Genomic DNA, 21,989 nt, shown 5'->3' on the forward strand with positions numbered 1-21,989 from the left:
CTGGAGGTGTAATTTAAAACATAAATGTAATGGTAAAATTGACGTTCAGGAGAAGAAGCTAGGCGACCTTGACCTTCGCGTGTGCTGCCACGGTCACTCTCTTGAATAATCACGAGAAGAATTCAACTGCCACTTCTTGTTCCATGAGTTACTATCAGAGCTGGGCAAATTTGATTTAAAATATGAAAAGAAGAAATATCCAGCGTAAGGAACCCAATTACTGTACCTACATAAATTATACTTATTTTTAAAGCATACCAAACATTAGAAAAAAGAGATATTAAATTTTTTTCATTAAAACCAGTTAATGTTTACGTTATATGTCTCTTTTTTTAGTATTCATTATGCTTAAAAAATAAGTATAATTAATATAGCCACAGTAATTGGTATCCCCACAGTAATTGGATCACACTAATTCAAACTTCATAAGGACATACCAATTGGCGAAATGTTCAAGGAAAAAATATTTTCTAGTTTTCCCCTCACTCCTAGTGCAAAAGCATTCTACCGAAAAATGCCATAAGGGCCATTAAAAATAGGGGGTTCGCATTTTGAAATGAGCGTAGGTACAATCGACACCCGATTTATGTAACGAAGTTGCAAAAGGTTAAAGTGGTTAAACGTTCGTGGTCAAGACATTTGAGTTTGGAAAATTTTCAAGGAAAGGTCATGCTCAGAGAAAATTGAAAAAGTATGTGAAAGGTCAGTAAAAGTAAAAGCCTGTGCTTTCGAACGAGCGTGGGTGGATAAGACTTTTCTGAGAATGTCGTGATTTTTTTAATTTTTTAAAAATGTTTTTATTTTTTTATAAAAAGATTTATCAAATTTCACTTCTCATAAACAAACAAGTTCGAGATACCGAAAGTAGACATCTTGACCTTCGCAATGAGTCCAGTCATGAGTCCAGTCATCGACATCGAAAATTTGAGTCGGTAAGATTTTCATGAAAAGTTTAATTAAAAAAGAAAGAAATTTGTCGCAAATAATAGCATGGACTTCGAAAACACCGTTGTTCGAAAGAGAAACGCAGGAGGAAGAGACGTTTGGTCACATTATAGGCACTTTCCTATAATAGCGTGACCTTATGAGCTGTAGGTACATGTTCAGACACTATACTATATGTATAGAAGCACCGCAGAATATTCTCGTGCGGTAGACGTAAACGTATTCATCAAATTGCAAATTGGAAATACCAGATGGTGTGTGTTTCTCAAACACTTATTGTTCGCTTTTATTTATTTTATCCGTTCCCCTCGGCAATGCACGTCACTTCATTTCAGTTGAGACAGCTGATCTTGAGAAGTCAGGGATGATTAAATTTATAGCAAAATTTATAATATACATCTGACAATAAAGTTTATCCGTTCCAATATTTGTTGTAATTGAAAAAGCTGATCTTGAAAAGTGAGAAATAATTAAATTTATAATGAACTACTAACAATAAAGTTAAATTTTTAATTCAGTTTGAATTGAACACATTTTTAAATAAATTTCATTGTCGATATGAATTTGTGTTCGTTTACTTAATTTCATTTAACGTTACATTTTCAGAAGTGCTATATTTCATAAATAAAATTAATCGCGTGCTGACCCAACAGTAATATTGAAATATAAAAAAAAAGAAGAATTAAATATAAAATGAGGTAAAAATAGAACAAGATTAAAAATAATAGTTACTGTTATTATCACTATCTACTAGCTATTATGACAACTACAGCGTTTCCTTCTTGCATTTAATCTGCAGGTACATTTCTGTTCGGCTACTAAAAATTTCAAATTAAGTATAAAGTCAAAAACTGAATACAAAATGAAAAATTTAAATACAAAATGTAAAATCTAATTTGATTATCAATGTACGCTAATTACAATAATATCTAGCAGTCGATAACGTCCTACATATAAATGACTGACATTCTAAAATTGAAAATTGAATATTAAAATGTAGTGAAAAATAAAAGCAAGATTCATGATCAATATTAGCCGGACTATAGTAATGATAATCTGCGTCTAATTACTTGGATTTCCGCGAGGCTTCAATAGGTATGTAAATATTATGTTTCTCTGAAACTGTATCAAAGCCAAAAGTTTGTCCTTGGCTGCGGCTCGCGATCAAAATAGTGATTTCTGTATCCGCATGAAAGATCTATTAAAAGTAGGCTAAAAAGTAACGCCTCGTTCATTTACATACCCGATATGAGGCAGATTAGCGAGAGCACTTTAATTTCGTTCGTTTGAGACACGCTTACATACAATATGACGAGTAATAAGGTCAAAAATAGCATACTTTCTGATCGCTGATTATTTACGTACCACGCAATCCTTAGTTGGTCAGACTATCTTCAACGAAAAAGAAAAAAGAATTTAATTTAATTCGTAGCCTCTCCTTCGTGAGTTTGTTTGCTAATTACAAGCAATTAAAGAAACATTGAACATTTATTAAACACTTATTTTCTACTGTCGAAAATAATTTTTATTAGATTTTGTGCATTTACTGTATTTTATGAACAAAAGATAAATAAAGAATGGAAAATTTGGATTTGAACCAGAGTTACATCTGATTAATTTTCAGGGCCAAGAGAATTCTAAATTAAACTCTTCCGATTTCCATATTAAATGTACTCCCCAACCGCTTTGCTCCTTCTTACAATTATTATGTTTGTTATTATTACTATAGTTATTGTTATTACCATTATATCTATAAGTGTTGTTGTTATTGTTATTATACAAGTATTAAGCAACCAACTAGAAACCGTGTCTGCCGCCTTTCGTGTTTAAAAACAATAATTATTCTTGCTAATGGTTTTTTGTGACTGCACACAACTAGAAAAAGTATTTGTCGTCTACCATATCTTAGAATAATAATTATTTCTAACGAATTTCTGTTAGTATTATCACAGCGTTTGGTTGTACGCAACTTTGCAATCTTGTTTATTCAAATAATTTCACAGTCCGAAGTCCAAATTTGTAACTTTCGGATTCTCGACATGTTTCACTGTGTTTCCCCTTCTCGATCACCGAAATCCACATTTTTCCTTAGTTTAACTTATTCGAGGAAGCACGAAGAACACGAGAACAATTCCGACCGCATGTCCAACAAATACAACTTCAACCTTGCATCTCAAATTTCAATTCAGACTCGCATTGTGTTAAAATAAAACTCAAACGAACTCAAAATACATTGATTTTTCTGAGCCGGACCCAACCTCTCTCCGGGAGAATTTCTTCCGTGTGTTGTAACAATATAACAACAATAATATAATAATAATTAACCAGTGAAGACGTTCGAAAAAATTAAGAATGTTCTTATATTCTTTGCAATTTATTGAAACTCTCAAAAGGAGAAAAAGACTGATTCGTTCTCTGTTTATTACAATTAATTTAGATAGTTTTTATTTTGCATACAGATTCACAGTCTAATAATAATACAACAGTGTCACAATTTAACAACGTAAAACAATTGAAGAGTGCAACAATGCAACAAGGTAATAGTACAACAACGTAACAATAAAATTGTGTAATAATATCACAACTAAATAACAAACAATACAAAATGTGATATAATATTATTTATATTATGAGAATTCAAACTATGTACTTGTACAGGGTGTCCCAAAAATGTTGTAGTTTCATGAAAGGGGCGATTTCTGACACTATTTGAAGTAACTTTTTCCTTTGCGAAAATGTTCTCCGCGGCTTTGTTAAGGAGTTATTAACAAAAAACACAGACCAATCAGAGCGCGGATACAGCAGGCAGATTCTGACTCGGCCAATGGCAACGTCACGCTCAGTGGAAGCTGTCGTCAAGCCGGGATCCCTCTGCTATAGCCGCGCTCTGATTGGTCCGCGTTTTTCGTTAATAAATCCTCAATGAAGCCGCGGAGAACATTTTCGCAAAGGAAAAAGTTACTTCGAATGATCTCAGGAATTAGCCCTTTAAAGGAAGTACAACATTTCTGGGACAACAAAAAAAAACACAATATAATATTATTATATTATATTATTATATTATTATTATATTACAATATTATATTATTTTTATTGCATTATTATTGTTCATATAATTTTTACATGAAATTAATGGTGCCCAATCGCTACGGGAGTGAACGAATAGATTGCGCAAGCTAATAAAATTGAATAAAAAATATGAGGACTGAGGACACATCGTTTTCCAGGAAGTACAATAGAACAGATAGAGAGCGGAGAAGAAGAAGAAGAAGAGTTGTCATGATTTGTAAAAGAAGGCAAAGGAGGGAGAGAATAGAGAGTAAGATAGCATCGCGCCATTCACTTTGCTTCGTCTCGATGTAGGACACGGTCGTCTGAGACACGTTACGATGTAAAAGGGGATCCTTAGGAAAGCACAGCTCGAGAAAGATGTCCGAAATGATTACATCGGAGCCCAATTTTTGCTCCGACCTTTCCTCTAGTGAAATCTCTTGAAAAAGTATTTACCGAAGCTCTTCACTTTCTTATATGTCGGTGTACAAGAACTCGGCGATCTAAATACACATCTGAGCAATTTCTTTTACTATTAATCTATTCGATTTTGGCACAGAAATATTTTCCTCTTTTTGAGAGCAGGCTGGGAAATAAGCTCGAAATGTTTTGAATAGTGGCCCTCCCATTAATCACTATTTTAATTTTATAATTACTTATAATGCTCGAAAGTTTGGAATCGTTCTAATATCGTTCTGAAATCGTTCGACTACATAAAAATGTTTTTTTCTTCTTTTATTTTTATTTACAGTAATATTTTATTATATCAATCTATCTGAAATTGTTTCTGTCAATTCGAAATAGCGAATAAAAAATGACGTTGCGTGTTGAACTTTTCTTTTCATTGATGGTCTAGAAAGAATCCGCTTGACCCGCGATCGATATCTAAAAATAAAAAAACCGCATTGTGGTGTCGTCATTGCAACGTCATATGGTAAAGTTTATGGCATCACATATGGCTGACGTTGTTCTATCGTTTACGGCGTCACAGGTTGGGTTAATTTTAAAAGCCGATATCCGCGAGCGAGAATGTGAACGTGAACATTTAAAGTAATTTAGTTAGACCAAATTTTCGTAAAATATTCTCATAAATTGTAACGTGACGTCACAGTGTGTTGTAATCATGCATGTAGGTGTTATCCTCGATCGAAAACTTGGCACGATGAATGCACCAGATGCATACAGATGTACATACACATGTACACAATTTATTACACGAAATCTTCGTTTGACGTTTCTTTACCTTTGCTTCAGCTTTGAAAAATATCATTTATAGAGAAATATAAAATAAAATAAAAATTCTATGAAAAATATGGAAAATGTGTAATCTCAAACAAATATTGGCAATTTTAAGAAGTTTTAAATTTTGATTTGAACAGTACACATTTAAATATTTAAAAGAAAGTTTAATTTTTGTAGTGATATTTAGACGATTCATGAATCTCGAATATTATCAGCAATTCTGATCATTCTTCGCAATTAGTCTGATTGTCTTCGGTAAAATGTTAGAAACAGCTTTTTTAGAAAATGAAATGAATTTTTGAAAAATTCCTGTAGAATATTTATCAGGTTTGTTATAGTTGTACTGAACGATAAAATAGATTTTCAACAGCACATTGATTTTTTTCCAATCAATCTTTCTCATCGGTTCTAAATATTGTTATTAGGTCTATGAATAATCTTCGAATGTTCAATTATCGACGTTACTGGAAGGTAGAAAAAATGTCGAGAGAAAAAAACAATTATTATCGGTTCTCGGTTGCTTAAAATAATCCAGATTAATGATTGAAGGTCACTTTTTTCTAACTCCCTGCGAAGCGCGGTATCGCGAAGCCGTGAGACGGTTATGAAAGAAGAATATTGTGGTGGAGATATTTATACACGTAATTAATAATCCGAAGATTAAACATAATCACGACAAAGTAACCCTTAACCTTAAAGCGAACTCTTTATCGCTTTATCGTGTAATTACGTCTGCCAAATTTTTGCAAAACAGATAACACTATAACGAATTAGGGTTTGAAACGCAATATTGAAGCCAAAAAATGTAAATGCAATTGTTTCATTCATAAAATTAAGTGTTAATGTTGATCGCTATCACTTAAACAAGAATAAATGAATAAGACAAATATACATATAATGTCGCTACGAACAATAATCATAATTAGTAATAATGATTAATGATTAGTAATAATGATTAGTAATAAAAATACATAAAGAATATACAAAAACAGATATGTGGCTAAAAATGCATAAAGAATATACAAATACAGATATGTGACTAAAAATACATAAAGAATATACAAATACAGATATTTAAAAATAAATATACAAGTAAATTGAAAGATACAATAAATTTTTTAAAATAAATAAATTCCTGTTTGTTGCAGATCCTCCCGTGGACAGCGTCTACATGATATGCGGCGTGCTGATTGCTATGGTGTTAGTAGGCGTTGTTATCGTCCTACTAGCTGTAACTATCAGGTATTACAACAATTATGATAGTTGTCATAAACTGCGAATTTTTATGCATTTACGCTATAAGTCTTATTTTATTGTATCTTATCGATACAATAAAGTTGATATACCATTTTATTCAATTTATTTTATTTGATTTTATTAACAGATAAAATTAATATACTATTGTATTTTATCTATTTTATTTTATTGCTACATTACACTGATATACAGTGGTATTTTATTCATTTCAGTTTATTTCGTTGGTTAATAAAATTGATGTTCTAAATTATTTACGAGTTAAGCTAACAGTTTTCATAAAATTAAATATAAAAATGAGCATTTGCATAAAAATCTGCTGTTCATTAACCAATACACTTTGTAGGGTAAGGGACCCTATTCCTGTGCCTGTATTAATTATATTTATTTTTAAAGCTTAATGAATATTAAGAAGGAGATATTACATTTTTTTCATTGAAATCAGTTAATATTATATTTTATATATTTCTTTTTTAATATTCATTATGCTTTAAAAATAAGTATAATTAATATAGGCACAGTAATTGGTACCCCCACAGTAATTGGGTCGCTTACCCTATAGTCGAGGTTTTACCACACGTTCGAAAACAAAATTGACCGTGTTTACGTTCGAAAACAAAATTGAACACGGATGATACGTTGAACTCGGCGTTAGTATCTCAGGTGCAAAATATTTTACAATATTTATCAAGCATGTCGGAGCTGTCACGACCTGCTCCAACAAATCTGTTGTTTTTGGCAAGAGATACAGCTTCGAGAGCTTTCATGGCGGGCGCCCTGATCTAGGGAAACCTAGGATCGTGATCGGCTGGATCGGTCGGATTAATTAGATTTCGTAGATAATGCCGATGAAGGAGGAACGAGTCGAAGAGGATATAGAAAGCGCACAATTGGATAGAATTTAATCGTGGCTCCAAGCATTAATCACATTTTAATTGGACGTGCATCAACAAATCGCGTGTGCTCGCCTACTAAAGTTCAATCCAATTAGGGTCGACAGTGGAATCATCTCTCTCTCTCTCTCTCTCACTCACTCCTCTCATCTACTTTCACATGAATCCTCTTCCACATGTGGGAGTATTATACTGACTACAATGACCCTACTGCCTAACAAATTTAAAAAAAATTCTTTCCTTTCGATTTCAATATTCGTACAAAGGACATCAATTTTCAAATAGATAGTGGATTCGTATACTGTTTGATCCGTCGAAATTTTCGACAGATTTTTTTTCCTACCATTTTCGTTTTTAAGATATTCAATTCTTAACGAAAGGTCATATGTTGAAATTCGAGTTTTTTTTGTACTGTAACTATAAAAGCTAGGTAGATGATTCTTACATGGAATACTTCTACAGACTCTGTTGACTGTAATAATATTTTTTTTTTTGTACACTTGTGAATGTTTAAATATGTTTAAATAATTTTATGAGCGAGCCGGACATCGTCTTCCATTTCCAAAATTGTTCGCATTGTAACTATGCGCGATACCAATGCTTCTGGCAATAACAAATAACGGTCTATTTGTTTAATAAGAGTTCGAACGTTTTTAACAAAGATCACGCGCGACTTCACGTGATCGGAACACGGAAATCCTGTAATCTATAAAAGAATTTCACGATAAATCCCAATAAATGATGTTATCGCGGTTTTACCCGTCTCTAGGTTTTCCTGTTTGCTGGAACCGCGCATAATCAAGATCCCGCGAAAAGGTTTCCCCGCACGTTTTATTTCGTGCTAACGAATTCTGCATCGCGATCGAATCCGCGAATGTTTTATTGCGATAGATACGCTTCCGCCGCGAAGGCTTCTTAATCCTATTAACACTGGGATTCTCGAATCTTTTTTTCCGGTATTCCTTTATCTGGTGTTCTTCCCTGAAGCAACGACTCACCGTTGAACAAGCGGAGATTAATGCACTCGCATCTCTTTACTCGATGACTTGTATCTCTGCATACAGAGCGTAAGAGGCAAATAAACAGTGAAATCAATGTTTCCACTCTTTATCGAATTAGAACCACCAGGAATTTTCAACAATTTTTCTGATGTCTATCTGTCCGTAGTTTATGGCTTTTTTACGTTTCCGTGAAGCCCGGCAAAAATTTATAGTTGAACGTTTTCGATTTCTCGTTCGAAAACGAAGAGAAAATGTGGAATACGATTTTTTATAGTACAAGGCTTAGGGCAGGGAGTTACCCTCCAAGACCGCGAGATCCCTACCATTAGTCACCGCCATTACACTTCCCACTACTATGTATAGCCAGTGTCGCCAGATGAGGGGAGGGAGCACGAATTGAGGGGAAAAATTCACCCTCTCACATGTTGGAATTTCCTGGCTTAGAGTAAGAAAAACCAATTATTGTGGGGATGCCAAATAAAGCGTAGTGAATATTAGAAAAGAAATATATAAAATGTATATTAACTGATTTTAATGAAAAAAGAATGCAACACCTCTTTTTTAGTATTCATTATGCTTCGAAAATAAGTATAATTGATATAGGCACAGTAAGTGGCACCCCTATAGTAATTGGATCTCCCGGTTTCCAAGCAACTCGACTTCAACAACGCTTAGCCCCGTTAGCCACTGAACTACATAGCTCTCGCGTCCACCTAATTTTTGAACTAATTTTTCTTGGAAACCAAGCTTCAAACGAGAAAATTGTGTTCTGTATTTTTCGTGGACTTTTGCAAGAGGAATCATCTGACGGCAAGAAAAATCCATTTCCTTCGACCGTTGCGTTGTTGCACCTTGGAAATGCTGGAAAATCCGCAAGCGAGACGTCGCGGTGATTTCCCATTTGCAAGACAGCAATGTTTATCAGTCTGGTCGTTACGCGACAGATATTGAGTGGTACGATGAGTCATGTTTTATCGGGATACCTGAAAACTAGAAAGACATCGATAATTTCTTAATAATGTATTGGTCGGCGGTAGCAAGAGACGTAGAAAGAGGAAGAGCGTTACACTTCACAGTGAAACGGAAGTGTTAGTCACGATATTGCTACCGATATCGGTATCTATTTATAATGTTGCTTCATCAAAACAACTAAGCGGAAGAGAAGCTCTTGAAACGATTGTTCATCTTCGGCATGTTTAATCGGTGTTTCCACACACTAATCTTGCAATATCAATTTTATGGATCTGTGCTTCGAAGAACAGCAGATTAGAAAATTCACCTAATGTCCCACTTCGTTGCATTGATCGGAACACCTTTGAAACTGTTGATGGTCTCAGATGATGCTTTAAATAATAGAAAGATGGTTTATGTGGTGCATACTTTGATAGTATGTACGGTCAGGGACCCAATTATTGTGCCTATATAAATTATATTTATTTTTAAAGCATAATGAATATATATATATGTGCTATATATCACTTTTTTAATATTCCTTAAAAAAGATGATTCTTATTTTTTTTTATATATATGCTATATATCTCTTTTTTAATGTTCATTATGCTTTAAAAATAAATATAATTAATTTAGGCACAGTCTAAATGATCAATTGGCACCCCCATAGTAATTTGATCCCTTACCCTAATTTATTTATATGCGGGAAAGTATCTAAAAGATCTAAGAGATTTCTAAATGAATTTTACTGAATTTATGAAATATTGTTAATTACATGATTTCCAAAAGAACTTTGAAGTACTCGACTGCTTCGTATCGTAATGCATTTTCAATGTTGGATTGCTGATTATTTTATTTTGAATTTACACGATACTGTCGATACCCGAGTACTGAGTCATAATTTCTCCGTATAATTAGCGACACTTCATCTCGTGTTAAACACAAAGAAAACACGTTTCTTTGCGATCATTTCTTTCATCACTTGGTCGCCACGTGATGCGTTTCATTCGAAGGGTACACTTCAATGCATGTTGAAAATTCAAGGAAACTTATCAATAAGAGTTCTCATTAAATTACTATTTTAGTTATTATGATTAAACACTTACTAAGTATTGTAATACTTACAACTTAGTAAGTAATACTTACCAAGTATTGTGTAAAAGAGAATTTCATTTAATTGTAAAATTTTAAATGATATTGAATCTACTATAAAGTTGAATTTTTTATTTTACTTCGAATAAAATTACAGTGAAGATTATTGTTTAAAAACAGACATTTATGTGTGGAAACAATAATGAGCTTAAATTAAATTTAGAGTACTAATATCTGATAAAACGTCATACATCCTTACGAAGAAAATCGGATTTAGATTAATTCTTAATGCGAAGTGACGCGAGGAATTAACACCGACAGTATCAATCACTATGACTGATTGCTATGTCTTTTGCAACAATAATCAACATTTGTTTTTATTTTGCTAATTCTTCTATTTCTTTTAATCAAAACTCTACTTAAAGACTTAATTAGGCTTTTAGACTTTAGACTTCTTTTTTTCTTATTGACATTAGTCAGTATCAATAATTCTAATACTGATAATGATATAAATATATTTCACAATAATTAAATTATTAGTTTATATTTATGAACACAACATTTTTTAATAAAAAATAGAATTAATAATAAACTTAAGAAAAATACATAATATAAATAGTGAACAAATATTATAATGTTTTAAAATAGATATTAAAACAACCTCCATAAAGAGGTTTTAAACATTTTTTACATTGTTATAGTTCCTATTTATATTAATAGCTAAAAAAAGTCGACGACTTTATGAATTTTCAAAGACGTTATTAACTCTTCGCATTCGACTGAAAAATTGTTCGCATGTGTAAAAGTATAAAAATTGTCTCGTCAGAGTTAAAAACAAAAACAGAAATTACAAAGATACAAACAAATTTTTAAAAACGCATCCAACGAACAAATGTCATTAAAATCCTTCTTATCTGAATACCGCAACAACCCCATAAAAAAAATGCGATTCAAAATCAAACGCTACAAAACCCCCAATAGCGTACCACTAAAGTCTCATTCCCATTGCTTTACAAAAGGTTAAAGGTTTCAGCCACCCCCGCAAGAACTCTTCAGACGTCTCTCTTCTAAGCAATCTTTCAACATTTCCCCGAAAACGGCCAAATCACCTGATCGTTACTACCTTATAGGTTATTTAAACGCATTGTTCCTAATTTCGAAAAGTTTCTCGCCTCCCTACGTCTCGCCGGTGTGTGACGACGACAACAACAAGGCCTGTCCGTGTCCCGTTCGAATTCCATCGAGAGCGGCCGGCGATTGGTCGGCTCTCTGAACCCCGTCCAATCGGGTCTCTCGAAGCCGTGACGTCACCGGACTGACATAAAACCACGGCGCGTGGCATCCTCCGGCTCAGACCTGAGTCGGCTGTGCGATGAGCATCGCAAGGTAGTCGCCAGTGAGTTCTGCTCGCGCCGCCTTCGGTAGTGAGAGAAGCCGGGTAGTGTGTTGCTAACAGCAGAGCGATCGAAATTATGCTCTGTTGACAACTCAGTGTCTCCCACACCAAGGATTCACAAGCTAGTCAGTGGTGGCAACTTGCGAGAAACGACAGAAAATTTCATCGGTAGTTCCTCAGCGATGAAATGAGCAAGTGAGAGGGAGAGAGACGGGCAGAGCGAGAGAGAGAGAAATAGAGGGAGAGAGAACAAAGACTGTTTGCAGTGTTTTGTTTTTGTTCGGAGTATAGAAGGGCGACTCTCTGTTCCCAGAGAGTTTGAGACCGTCAAGCTGAGCTCGTTGCGTGTTAAACTCTCGAAGCTGTACCTGAGATACATAAGAAAGATGGTCGGGAGCAACGGGACGATGATCGCGATTCGCCTTGTCCGCAGCAAGCTGCGGAAAAGGGAGGATCATTCGAATGCTGTGCACCCGGAGCCGACCGTCGTGCAGACGGCGACGACGCCGATCTCGACGATCGTCGCGTCCTCGTATTCTGTCGAGGGATGCTGCACGCAGATGTCGACCACGACGACATCCACGGATCTGGGGAACACGCCAGGAGAACAGGACAACGTGTACGCGGCGAACGGAACCGCGGAACAATTCGTATGGCAGTTTCCACCGCCTTATCCACCGCCTCACTCACCGGCGCAGTACGCGTTGTGCAACGGCCAGGTTGGTACACCTTTTTGCTTTTCCCATCGTCCTTGTTTAAAAAAAAAAAAAACCCGCAATTCCCCGGCAAGCAACAGTATACGACGCTTATAACGATCACTCGTGGATTAGTCGAAGGCTTCGAAGTTTCTTCAGGTAGACTGCGTGTCAAATGCAAAATAATAACAAATGCGGAATATTATATTTTCGAGGGTCCCTTTCGAATCCACCTTGAAAACTCTCCAACGGTTGTCTACGTACTTCTTGAAAATACCACGGTTTTCTGTGATAAAGTATAACTAAAACGCGTGTCAGCTGATTCCTTATGCACAATTAATTATAATATTTAATTTCTTTGCATAGAAAATGTAGGAATTAATTTTTCATACATAGATCAGGTTTTGGAATTATCAAGTCAGAAGCTTTTAGCGATCACTTGTAGTTTGGTTTTCTGTGATAACATTGTTGTATACAACTTGCTTGGAAGTTCAGTGATTATTCCTGATAACTTGTGGGAAAAACCATGTGAGGCAATTCTTCACTTCAAAGTGAACAAAAATCGTGGAATACTACTTTGTCACACACCGATTTCTATTCGATAGAATGGAGTTCGAAAATCTGTAACGGTCGTTTACAGTTTTCTTAGAAGTCCCATGGCCCTCTGCGATAAATCTTAGTAAATATTGGTATCTAGCGATTCCTCGTAAAAAGCTGAACAGACGGTATGGGATACTATATTTTGACTCCGAGTTCAAGTTTCAAGAAAATTTTTAAAAACTCGTGCGCAACCATATTCGCCGAATCAATTAGCGTAGGTGTTATTCTAATTTTTTAACTACTTTTCTTACTCATTTTTTCATCAAATCACAAGATATCTATTTTTATTATACATTCAAATTGCGTTTTATATATTTTCTAATTTTTGAATTGTCTTGTAACAAAATATTAAATTGTATACCTAATGTTATGCTAACACAAACCGCACATTCTTAAATTTAAAATAATATAGTATTGGTAATAACTGCTATTCTTTATTAATAGATTTTTTAAATTATAAAACAATTCTACTCATATTCTTCTTTCTTTGTTGCTCTTAATTTCTGTAAATCAGTTTTGAAACGCAAACTTCCTTGAAAGCTTTATTGACGGAAAATTCAAAAGTACATACATTGAACAATTAAGCATTTTTTCGATGTAGGGGGTACATATTTCGCAGCGTTATGCTTTTCTGGACTCGTATTAGAGTAGATTCAGTTACGACGTCTTCTTTATTCCTTTTCTTATAATCTCGAAGCCTTGTCCTCTCTCCTTTCTGCTCCTTCGTCCAGCTGCGTCGACCAGTAGAGCCAGTATTACCAGATTTCGCTGGTTTATCCCCTACTCGGCAGGATAACTCGAGGATCCTAACCGCCATTTATATTTCGCTCAGCCAGCCTAATTTTCATCTATCATGGTGGTAGAAAGTCCGCTCGAGCATGAAACACACCGATCCCGGCTTTACATCATAATACAACGGTCGTTAGGACACTGAACTGCGATCGGAGAGGGAGAGAAGGCTTTTATTGACAAGTAGGAAGAAGCGCGGGCTTTTTGAATCATTCTCGGATACAAATACGGCAGTAACATGAAAATTTTTATTTTAAATAATATAATAGTTGTTGACACTTGTTCATGTTAGTATGTTTATAGGCTGTTGTAGATATATAGATTTAAACGTTAAATTTCAGTTAGAACAAACTATTAAATTACAGAGAACTTGACACATAATTACAAGAAAAATTCTATTTAGAACTATATTACAATGTATACAAATCTACATTAAAAATTAATGGAACAGCTAAAAATAATCAATAAACAATAAGGGATGGATAGCTAAAAGTTTTAATAAATAATCTGATTGGCTGATAAAATTAAATTTTTATGTAAGAGCATTAGTAAATATCGTTATTTTTCAATATATCTCGTATTTTAAATACTATAGATAATTTTATTTTGCATAATGATCTATAGTCTACTTATATTACATACTACGTCAAACAAAGTTAAAAAATTGGGGTATTATTTTTTCAAAATGTTTCCTATTTGAAAGATTCTAAATATTCCATAATATTTTGCAAAGTCCGGGAAAATAGTATTCAAAGTTTGTTTAATTATGTATAGTTTTAAAAATATTTGGTACTATATCTTTGGTGAGTTTAATATGAAGGGGTTGAAATTTTTGCCATCGAAATGAAGGTAGTGTCCTCTCCAATTACGTTGGCAGTGGCTTGTTTAACGTACTATTTTGGAACTAATCGATTTTCGCATGCTGCTTTATTTACCGAGATATGACAACACATTAATCTATTACAACGCCTGCCCTTACCGATAAAAATCAATACATTAGTAATACAAACGATACCCCTCTATTCCTGATACTTATAAAATTAATATAGACATATTAAAATGCATTCTGTCCAATATTAGTTCGTGTATGGTGACCATAACCTTACTCTTCTCTGCTAGCATAACCTCCTCGAGTACTGCAATTATTAAAATAAAGTCATTAAATCAATGCTTTACAAAGTTATAGTATCAAAATAAATTTATTAGTCGATTAGTATACAATATTTTATACACAAGTACGACCTGCAATGTAAATAATAAAAAATATCTTACAAAATTGTTTGAACTAGAGAAGTCGACGTTAAGTCTTATTTTCATGTGATAAACTCAGTGGGAATAAATGAAAAGGATCATAAGATTTAAAAATAATTTTGTTAACCGTTGTAATAATGTATAGAAACAGTAAACTAATGGGATATCTTTTAATATATACTTCAGCCATGGACGTTAGCATTAATTCGCATTTTAATGGAACAAATACAGCAAGAACGTCGACTGAAAAATCCGATTATTGTTGCGCAATCAAAATAGACATTCAAGGATGTTCTCACAGGCAGGGGCAGTCCCCCAGGACTTCAAATGCTGGTTATCATTCGATGGTACATCATCGATCCAACCATCAATTGGCAGCGTTTACATGTCTCCAGTTATGGTGCGAATCGAACAATTTATTTCCGTTAATCGAGTGCGCGATTGTAAAATCTTGTGCAACAGGTTACGCGGTGCGCTTGCGCGTATGTGCGCAGTTCGGACGGGGCACCAGAAATCAGGATACCCTGCGACGACAAGACGATAAGACCTTTTAAAATTGTAGTTAATAATAGTCGATGGCGCTATCGATCCTCCAAGGACGAGGCGTACGGGCAGACGGACTGGCAAACGAGTTGTAAGGTCGAGGCTCACAGTCCCAGGCTCGCCGCCAGAAAAATCCCAAACAATCGGCCGCGTTGCCACGTTTCCACCCCGCTTTGTTGCCGTTATGACGCCGTTTCAGTTTCATGCTCCACTTACCGACAGATCTTTTGCTACTTTCCCACACGCGATCGGCGGTTTTGAATGTTATTCAAATCTCCCGGTTTCGAATTTCAACGACACGTCTCTTCGAAAATAGTCGTGTCACCAGACCGTGGATCCTGATGCTAGTATAGACAATATTTGTATAGATCATTCTACCGAAATCAGTACAAGAAAAAAGTTTCCTCTATTGACTAGAATATTTCTTGCTCTCAAATATTAAAATTCAATAAAAATGTGTATTTAATTAAAGAAATCGAGTTAGTACGAAGACTAAACTTAGTCTAAACGAAGACTTTCGTTTTTAGTATGTACAGTTGTAGATTTAATTACTTTATTTAAGATTAAATTTCCCGAATGAGACATTTATAAAATTAAATTGTTTCGGTATAATTAAATAAAAATGAGAACTTTTTGCCGACTGAAGCATTTACAGTTAGTTCAAATGTCAGTTGAATGTTCAGCGATCGATAGAAAGCCCGGGTTTACTATACGTGATTAGCGCTATAGTGCATTCGAATTTCCGTGACAGTGTTACGAGTTTGTGATGTAAGATATGTGTGACGTTTCTGATGCTTCATTAAAAATGAATGTTACCGGAAGACTGATAAGATTGGATTTTTATGTTTGGAGATATATCGATTCATACGTGACGTAGTCTCAGGAGTGATTACGTCTATTTGGAATGAGTACTTTACTAATTGTACGGATTCTCCTGAACAGTATGACACAGTTTCATATTACGTTACTAATGTGTGCATTTCTTTAAACGATTATTTATCTAAAAATTATATTGATGGAATTTTTCTGGATATTTTGCAATTAATTTAATAAATTGAGAATTGGGGATGGGGGGGGGGATAGATGCAACACGTGATAGAGCACCCTTACGAGTAACAGACGGCAGTAGTTTTATTATGCTCCTCGTGCCATAATCGTGTTTGTGTTGAGAACCACCTTCGGCGTCACGCGCCTTGCCAAACTATTTCGTGTGTATTTTGAAAACGGAACGTGATTTGCAACTTCTACCACCGCTTACCGAAGGTCGAAAATTCGGTCTATCATCTACAATGATTAGATTTCTCGCACCATTTCTGATTTTCGAAATAAATTATCTGCAAAGATTGTCAGACTTCAGCTGCCACTTCCACTTGAATAATTCTTTAATCATGTTTTTTTTTACCTAAATTTAAATTGTGCTATCTTCTTTGGAAGAGTTCATAGAATGGTACTACACAAATTATAACTGTATAGCTATACACCGTTAAAACGGAAGACGTGTTCAAAGTTATAAACGTCTGTTTTAGAATTTTTCAAAAATTACGGGCGTCGATTGACAAACATTTTGCAGCCCCCCCCCCCGTATTCAGCAAACATTTATTGAACAGTGTTTCATCGTGTATCCTGTGATTACTGATCTGTGTGTTTGCTGTATACTAACTTCTTTCCTCGCAAGTGTTCATTGTCAGTCGTTTACCGGACACAGCTAATACGCGGAAAACGGCTCAATAACTTGAACTCGTTTGTTCGGCCGACGTAACCGTTAACGTCATTCATTACAGCTGTTAATTCGACGTTCAGCGTACACATAGTTTGACTTCCCGCGAAGCTTGGCATGATCACATTCGTACTCGTCAGTTTCCTTCAGAATTTTTCCTCGTACGGTGTCCCATTTACGGCGACATGTTTGTCTATTTAAAAAATAGATTTTAAAACACTTTCATATTAATTTAAGGCACTACTTCCATGGCGTTGGGATGCCAATCATGTGCAAATTAAAAATTGAAAAGAATTGTTAAATATAATAAAAAATTGATTTGTTGCAATTTTTTTATTTGTTATTTTCTGTTTCTTTTGTGTAATAACTTATTCATTTCTGTTAAAGTTTTGTTTCTTTGCCAAATATCTTCCCAGCCGATCGTCTAGTATTATGTTACCAACCATAATTCAGTGCTTGCTGTTAGTTTACTGTTTCTAACATTACCACGTGTGTATTGTGCAATACTATATATTGAAGCTGTTTGAAAAATCAGTTTTAGCGTATGTAACGACTTCGTAAATGAAATGTTTGAATTCTTTGTGATAAATATACCGATGTAGAAATTAAATTGGTAGCTCTGTCTAACAATGTTTCAAGAATGCGCTGAAATAATAATCTTGTGGAAAGTTATTGCACATCTGGCAACGAGCCCCAGAAGAATTGCTATGAGAACAATAAATAAACTTATTGCGCGAGTGTGGCTACCGTTTCAACTAAAATAAATAAACTGTATAAACAAAAAGCGGCAGCGTAGCAAAAGTATCAATTTCTATTTTTACTGACTTCTTAATTTTCGAAAACTAAATTTCATAAAGGAGAAAATCCTTTTAATTTCTGCACGAAGGAAAGTAAATGTGCATATGTTATTGTAGGTCAGAAAAATAGGGGAACGTTGAATACGTACAAGCTGGTAAAGTTTGATATCGATATCTCTAACCGTTTCATAGTAATCTGGCCTGCAATTCAAAAATTGCAATTACGAGAAAGACGGCTTTATATTATGTGGGGCGTACAGTATACCTGAATCGCCATAACTTTTTTAAAATTTCGAATTTCTCGAAAATATTATGACAACATATTTAAAAAATCTTTTATATTAGAATAAACACAAAATAGAATTCAATATAACTTTATTTTTTTCTATAAAATTTCTGATCACTGGAGGCGCATATGCGTGACACTGCATTTCAAGGCCAATAGCATTGCCAACCTTTCAAATCCATCCACAGTGCGTTAAAACAAATTTTTTAATCTTTTATAAAACCCAAAATATCTGATTTTTTTATCCCGACAAAATGGTCTAATTGGTCTGACAATTTTATCATTCGGGGTAAAGGCAAATGTAATAATAAAATTTATCATAAAGAAAATGCTAATTCGACTACCGATTAATATATTAAAGAAAAACATTGTTGATATTGAAAACCAATAAAAAGATACTCAAAAGATATTCAGATATCATTCAAATGGCATACAAAACATTTTATCTGTCATCACAACTCAAAGAGATATCTAAATATCACCCATCTAAATGGACCACCCTGTATACGCACTGCTGCTGTTCCTCTTTAATAAACCCGCAAATAATTCTTTCAACAATCATGTTGACAATTTTGATTGAATATTGTTTAACTGGAGACGCAACTAGAATCTCGTACAAAGTGAAGGGAACGAAATTAAAAGTAATTAATTTGAAGTTTAATTTGAGAACATTCCCGCCATTCCGTCACTGTAAAAACAGAGTGTCGTGCTGTCTGGCTGGTCACGTGGCGTGGCATGGCATGGCTGCGAATTTGGCTGGCCCCGGTCTAGTCGGTTGACTTTTATCGTCTGTCGCGTCCGTGACGTCACGCCCGACAGTTTTCTTCGTCTTAGAAAACGGCTGACGCCGTTTTTCGACGGATAGACGACGACGACGCACCTAAAACCCGTTTTCGCCCCTCTAGCTGGCTCCAAAAATAGCGTGGGTGGGCGGTCGCTGCCGTTTGCCAAACAACTAGTACAGGGTGCAGCTGTCGGCGAAATAATGCGTCTATCCTTGACGACAGCCAGCATTCCTATATAGTGTACAACAGGAGACACGGTTCGTCGGGAAATGTTTTCCTTTCGAATTTATGTCCTCGATGGGGATCCGCTTTTTTCTGACCCATCGTGTTACACCTCCCTACCGTGCCAGGTTTACCTTCTCCTTCCCTCCACCATAGCATGAGTGTCTTTATGCTAGGACAGCCCTGGCCTCTGACGATCGCTTTCGCAACCTGCCACCTGGATACACGACGTTTCCCACTTTTTCGAGACGGACTCTCTCACTCTCTGTCTCTCTCTCTTTCTCTCCCGTGTGCTCAACTATTTCTATCCTTGACTAGCCTATAGTCAAGCCGTTATTCTTCCGGGACCCTCACTCTGTTGTAGCCTTTGTCGTCCTTACGCTACACTCTCGTTTATTTTTATTCCTGCCACACGGGATAACTGTGACGCCTATAGTCTTTGCAAATTGAAAAAATCGTTTCACCGTTTTATTAGATTCATTTAAGGTACTCCTAGCGTTACCGGTATATCGATTTTTTGGTCAGTATTTTGTTGTGGTCGAGAGTCCAGGAAAATGTATTCTGTGAACTATCTCGAAGTTCATAAAACTGTCATGTCTACGAAATAAATCACCTGCCGATTACCTATTGTAATTTCGCTAGTTTTGTTGCCGGACAAAGCTGACTTCGACTCGTCAGTTTGAAATGCTGCAATATAATACGATATAGGTAGGATAAGGGACCCAATCACTGTGCCTATATTAATTATAGTTATAATCAATTAATATGTTATATATCCGTTTCTTAAATATTCATTATGCTTTGAAAATAAGTATAATTAATATAGACACAGTAATTGGGCTCCTTACCCTATAACGTGATATAATCGTTTGAGCAACAGAATCATGAAAGTTTTGGAGAATTCTGGCCGTGTATACTTTCGATAGGGGTTCTTGGAAAGGTTTTTGAAATAATGAGTATTGCTGGGGACGGCAGTTGGCATGAAAGCCAAAATTTATCCGCGAGGATAAAGGAGGGACGTGGAGCTCGAGCGAGCGCGTTGAACGTTCTATCGAGCGGACGTCTGCTGCGTCTAAAAAGGGAAGGATAATCGAAAGAAAGAAACTGAGTGCTCGATACGAGCTTTTAAAAGCTGAAGAAGGTGGTGTCTTGAGCGGATCTGGTACAGCTGACTACGGATAAATCAGACGTGAAACAGTTGAACGGCAGCTTGATAAAGTCACTATTAATTCACTGTTAGAATAAAATCCACTATCCATTTATTAGAATGGTTTATATTCGCATGTCTAATAAATCCATAAAGTCGCTGTCTATTTGTGTGTTGTCTGGGAACTTCCACATAAATGTGTAGATCATGTTACTTCCGCTATAGTTGAGTCACTTGCGGAGCCAGTCCTGAACCCATGTTTTTCGAACGTGTAGTTACATACACGTAGGCTATCGACTGTACTGTGTACATCAATGGCTGCGAAACATACTTTTAAAATTTCTATTTAAAATTACTTAAATTAAGCTTTTAGTGTCTTGTAATTTCGAAAAAAATTTTCGTACCGCTAGAAGCCTAGAATTGAGAACAAGGAAATATGTGGCACCGATGCCGCAAAATTGTACCGGGTGGTTAATCAGTTCCGCAAACCAACATTACGAGTCATTACATTGTTAACGAAATTGTTTCGACCTTAGACCAGCACTTGAACGATTTTTTCTTCGTCGAAATGGATCACTTATCGCGTTTTGGTGACGTAGTCGGCACTGCGTAGGACACTGTACCGTTAAAAACAAATTGCTCGAAGTGATACTATTATTCTTTCGATCGAATATGGTCGCTCGGATGTGCTCACGTTATGGCGTGCTAATCCGCATTGTTCTTTTTTATCTCGTATCGGTACGATTTCAATAAAACTCGCGAGCAATTAAAACTCACTTTACGACCGCGTTGTATTTCCCGGTAAATCGTAAAAATGTTTCCACACTCGCAAACATTTTTTTCTTGTTATTATATTTACTAAAAGCTGCGGAAAATGTGGATAAACATGTATTCGCAGTTGTACAGGGTGACTCAAAAGTCACTACACCATTTAAAATTCGAGTTTGTTTATAAAAGAATAATTTTTATTTCATTTTGAGATGTTCTAGTGACTTTTGGGCCACCCTGTATTACATTTGTTAAACACAGATCACCTGAAAAAACATTCAAATTGAAAGTACAGTAGAGTCTCACATATTTAGCCATTCTCGTTCAGGATTATTACTACTATTGTTTGTGTAATTATTATCATAGCCAGGCTTGGTAAATTAAGAAGAAGAGGGGGTCTTCTGGTCTAGAACTTTGAAAAAGTGATTTTTTTGCATTTTCTTCAAGTACATGTTTCTTACTATAACTCCTACAATTCTAAGTATTTTGACTTCAGAAAGTTGTATTGTATAGTCGAAATAATAGAAAATATGTATGCAAAACCTCGGTAAAAAACAGTCGTCT

The 21,989-nt window shown here is 35.2% G+C and overlaps 1 protein-coding gene across 10 annotated transcripts in view; it reads left to right on the top strand.

Annotated features, from left to right (window-relative positions):
- The window catches only part of LOC143359084 (uncharacterized), a 90,348-nt gene that overhangs the window by 65,669 nt on the left and 2,690 nt on the right, over nt 1-21,989 (top strand). For all 10 annotated transcript variants that reach the window (XM_076796746.1, XM_076796747.1, XM_076796751.1 and 7 more), the window contains 2 exons: nt 6,387-6,480; nt 12,259-12,544. In XM_076796746.1, the coding sequence (XP_076652861.1) occupies nt 6,387-6,480; nt 12,259-12,544 (380 nt within the window). The remainder of the gene's footprint in view (nt 1-6,386; nt 6,481-12,258; nt 12,545-21,989) is intronic.

Source organism: Halictus rubicundus, chromosome 11 (genome assembly GCF_050948215.1).
Source record: "Halictus rubicundus isolate RS-2024b chromosome 11, iyHalRubi1_principal, whole genome shotgun sequence".
NCBI classification, from domain to species: Eukaryota; Metazoa; Arthropoda; class Insecta; order Hymenoptera; family Halictidae; genus Halictus; species Halictus rubicundus.